This window comes from Fopius arisanus, unplaced genomic scaffold (genome assembly GCF_000806365.1).
Source record: "Fopius arisanus strain USDA-PBARC FA_bdor unplaced genomic scaffold, ASM80636v1 scaffold00002, whole genome shotgun sequence".
Classification (NCBI taxonomy): Eukaryota; Metazoa; Arthropoda; class Insecta; order Hymenoptera; family Braconidae; genus Fopius; species Fopius arisanus.
This window is the reverse complement of record NW_011887741.1, coordinates 2,390,640-2,393,454: the sequence shown is the minus strand read 5'-3', so window position 1 is coordinate 2,393,454 and position 2,815 is coordinate 2,390,640. Positions and strand designations below refer to the sequence as shown.

General features: G+C 46.4%; 1 protein-coding gene across 1 annotated transcript in view; it reads right to left on the bottom strand.

Moving 5' to 3' along the window:
• The window catches only part of LOC105267390 (ABC transporter G family member 4), a gene marked incomplete in the record, with an annotated part of 12,750 nt that overhangs the window by 1,029 nt on the left and 8,906 nt on the right, over positions 1 to 2,815 (bottom strand). Inside the window, 3 exon segments of the mRNA XM_011306221.1 lie at positions 1 to 605; positions 897 to 1,869; positions 2,011 to 2,784. Of these exon segments, the coding sequence (XP_011304523.1) occupies positions 9 to 605; positions 897 to 1,869; positions 2,011 to 2,784 (2,344 nt within the window).

Sequence of the window (2,815 nt, the reverse complement as noted above, 5' to 3'; positions counted from 1 at the left end):
GAATTTTGTCAAGGCTTGTTAGGTGCACTTCTGGGTTTCTTCGGTGCATTATACCGAATTAATAAAAACGCTATTATAATTAACATCGACATAATCCCGATTCCAATGCCCAAACGAACCTCAGTGAAATCTACAATGGAGTTGAGAGCAATTTCTCGGAGTACTGATTCTCCATCGAGAGGCTCGCAGGGTGCCTGGACGATTATGTCCTCGCGCTGCACCTGTTTCGCTTTGCAGTTCATTAATTTGTTGAGTGCAGCTTGTCCATGGATTTGTCGGAGGAGAAAGGCTAACGTCCACTCCATTGGGCTGAGATTTTGGTACCAGGAGGGGAGATTTTCCAAGTGGAGGGTCACACCACCTGCAAGGGTCATCTCTCCTATCACTAGGCCAGAGAGCAAAGCTGCTAGGCCACTCCATTTGCAGATGTGCGCGAAGAATGTGCAGATGAAGTGCTGGAGCATCAGGTAGAGCAGACCGTATGACAAGTACGACCACAGGGATGTCAGGTTTTCATCTACTGCCAGGTGTAGGCCTGACATGGCAAAAGCTGGACCCAAGTAGATCGCGTAGATCAGGCACCAGGAAGGAAAACTGCAGAGCAACTGAAAATCGACATTTTGGATTTTAAACTAGCTGAAATTTGAAAATTCGAAATTTCAAAAAAAAAATCGAGGAGGTATTCACTGAAATTGAAAAATGCGAAATTTTTCAAAAAATATCAGGAGACCATGAAAATCGAGGAGGCGTTGACTGATCTGCGGTGATTATCTACCATATTACGGGAAATGATAAATTCCAGAAATATTTAAAAAAAAAAAAATTTTTTTAAATAGCAAACTTGACTGCAGAACTGAAAAATGTTTTGCATGAAGTATTAATTGATAAATCATTACCTCAATGATAATATAAATGAATCGTCCATAGAGTCCATCCTTGACGTCTCTCTCGATGTTGGGTCTGGCCTTGGTGATGTCGAATATCTGGAGTAGTCCCAGAGGCCAGAATAGAATCCCCAGACTTGCATAATAAAATCCAACTCGATCTCTCAGATGTAAATTGGTGTCTCCAGCGATGTCCCAGAATATCGCCCCAAGGATTATGCTGAGGGATGCCGCGATAAGAATTTTCTGGAGAAGCCTCGTCAGGGCCCAGGGCTGGCTGTAGACTAGGGTCTTCATGAGAAGGGCATAGATTTGTACAAAAATATTGGCATCGTAGACAGCTGGAGGTAGATTGCCCGGAGGACCTGGATCTGATGGAGGTGGGAGTCGAGCCTTGGCGAGTTCTGCCAGATGATCGATCCTCTGGGAAGACTCCAGCATCGCTTCTGCTGAGAGGTCATCCAGAGTCACCAAATCCAGATAATAATCCGAAGGATTTTTAAACGGTGGACATGGGAATTCCGCTAGAGCAAAATAGGGTAGCATGTCTCTCCTTGATCCTGTGTACATGATTCTCCCTCCAGAGGTAAGAGCCACCCTCGAGACCATCGTGAGGATTTCATATGTTGGGGGATGAAGAGTTAAAACAACCAATCTCTCTCCCCTGATTGCCCACTGCCTCAAGTACTCAACCAGGAAGAACGCATCGAAGATGTCGAGACCATGTGTCGGCCTGTCCAGCACCAGAATATGAGCATCCTGAAGTAATCGACAGGCGAGAGCTAGTCTTCTCGCTTCTGAAGTGGTGAGGGTGCTGACGAGGCAGTGCTTCGTTGCTTCGAGGCCCAATTCCTGGAGAATAGCTTCAGTCTCCATTTCCGATGTTTGGGAACCACCTCTCAGGCACATGTAGAAACTCAATACCTGTTGAGCTGTTAAACCTGGACTCAAACTGCTCTCCGCTGGGAGGTAAGCCACTCTTGACCTTTAAAAATACAAATGGTTAAAATGAAAATAAAATATTTGACAACTGCAAATTATCTGGGGGAGAAGAAATTTTTTTATTTCCCCAATAATGACCCATTCAAAAATTCATTGAATCGTTCTGACGAAAAATATAGATTACCTCAAAGTCCTGGTGGAGACACTCCTCCCATTAATGAGAATGTCTCCCCTTTTGATTCTCCTCCTCCCAGCGATGGTCTCGAGGACAGTAGTCCCCTCTCTTTCAGTGGTTGCCATGACAGCAAGAACATCAGTTGCCCCAGCCTCCAGAGTAATGCCCCTCAAGGGTGTCCTGTGAGAATCTCCAGAGCTCTCAACCCCCCTCAACTGCAGATGTGGATGCTGTGCAGAAAGTCTCCTGAGGGTCTGTCCATAATCTCCCTCCGGCCCAATGAGACCCTGAGGCTGTCCCAAAACTGCCTGTCCATATCCAGGATCCATGGGTGCAATGCTGTGTCTTCTGTTTGGTCTCGAGGCGTGAAGAAGATTCGCTTCACTCGCACTTCTCATCTTGTTGTCCCTGACGAGCAATTGGGATGGGGTTTGCTGGACCTCCCGGGGGGTCCCATGGACCTGTCTGAAGTCCGGATCACTTCTCGCTGATCTCATTGCTGAGGATTGCTGTTGAATTCCACTGTGAGAAATTCTTCGACCTTCTTCACTCGAGTCGTAACCACTCGAACCATCTCGGGCCCTTGACGGAGGAAGCACCCGGGGAAGACCGAATTTCAAGTAGGTATACGAATTACTCGCTAGGGGACTTTTTGGGCCGTATCTTGGATGCCTCAGGATACTCTGAACCGTTGAATCCCTCAGCTGAAAATTACCGTAGGGCAGTGGAGACTTCTCTGCTGAACCCAGGGCTGAGTCTGTGAAGTCCGAGTTCAGGTTTTGTCTGGAAAATAAAAGATTTTCTCTTTTTTTTT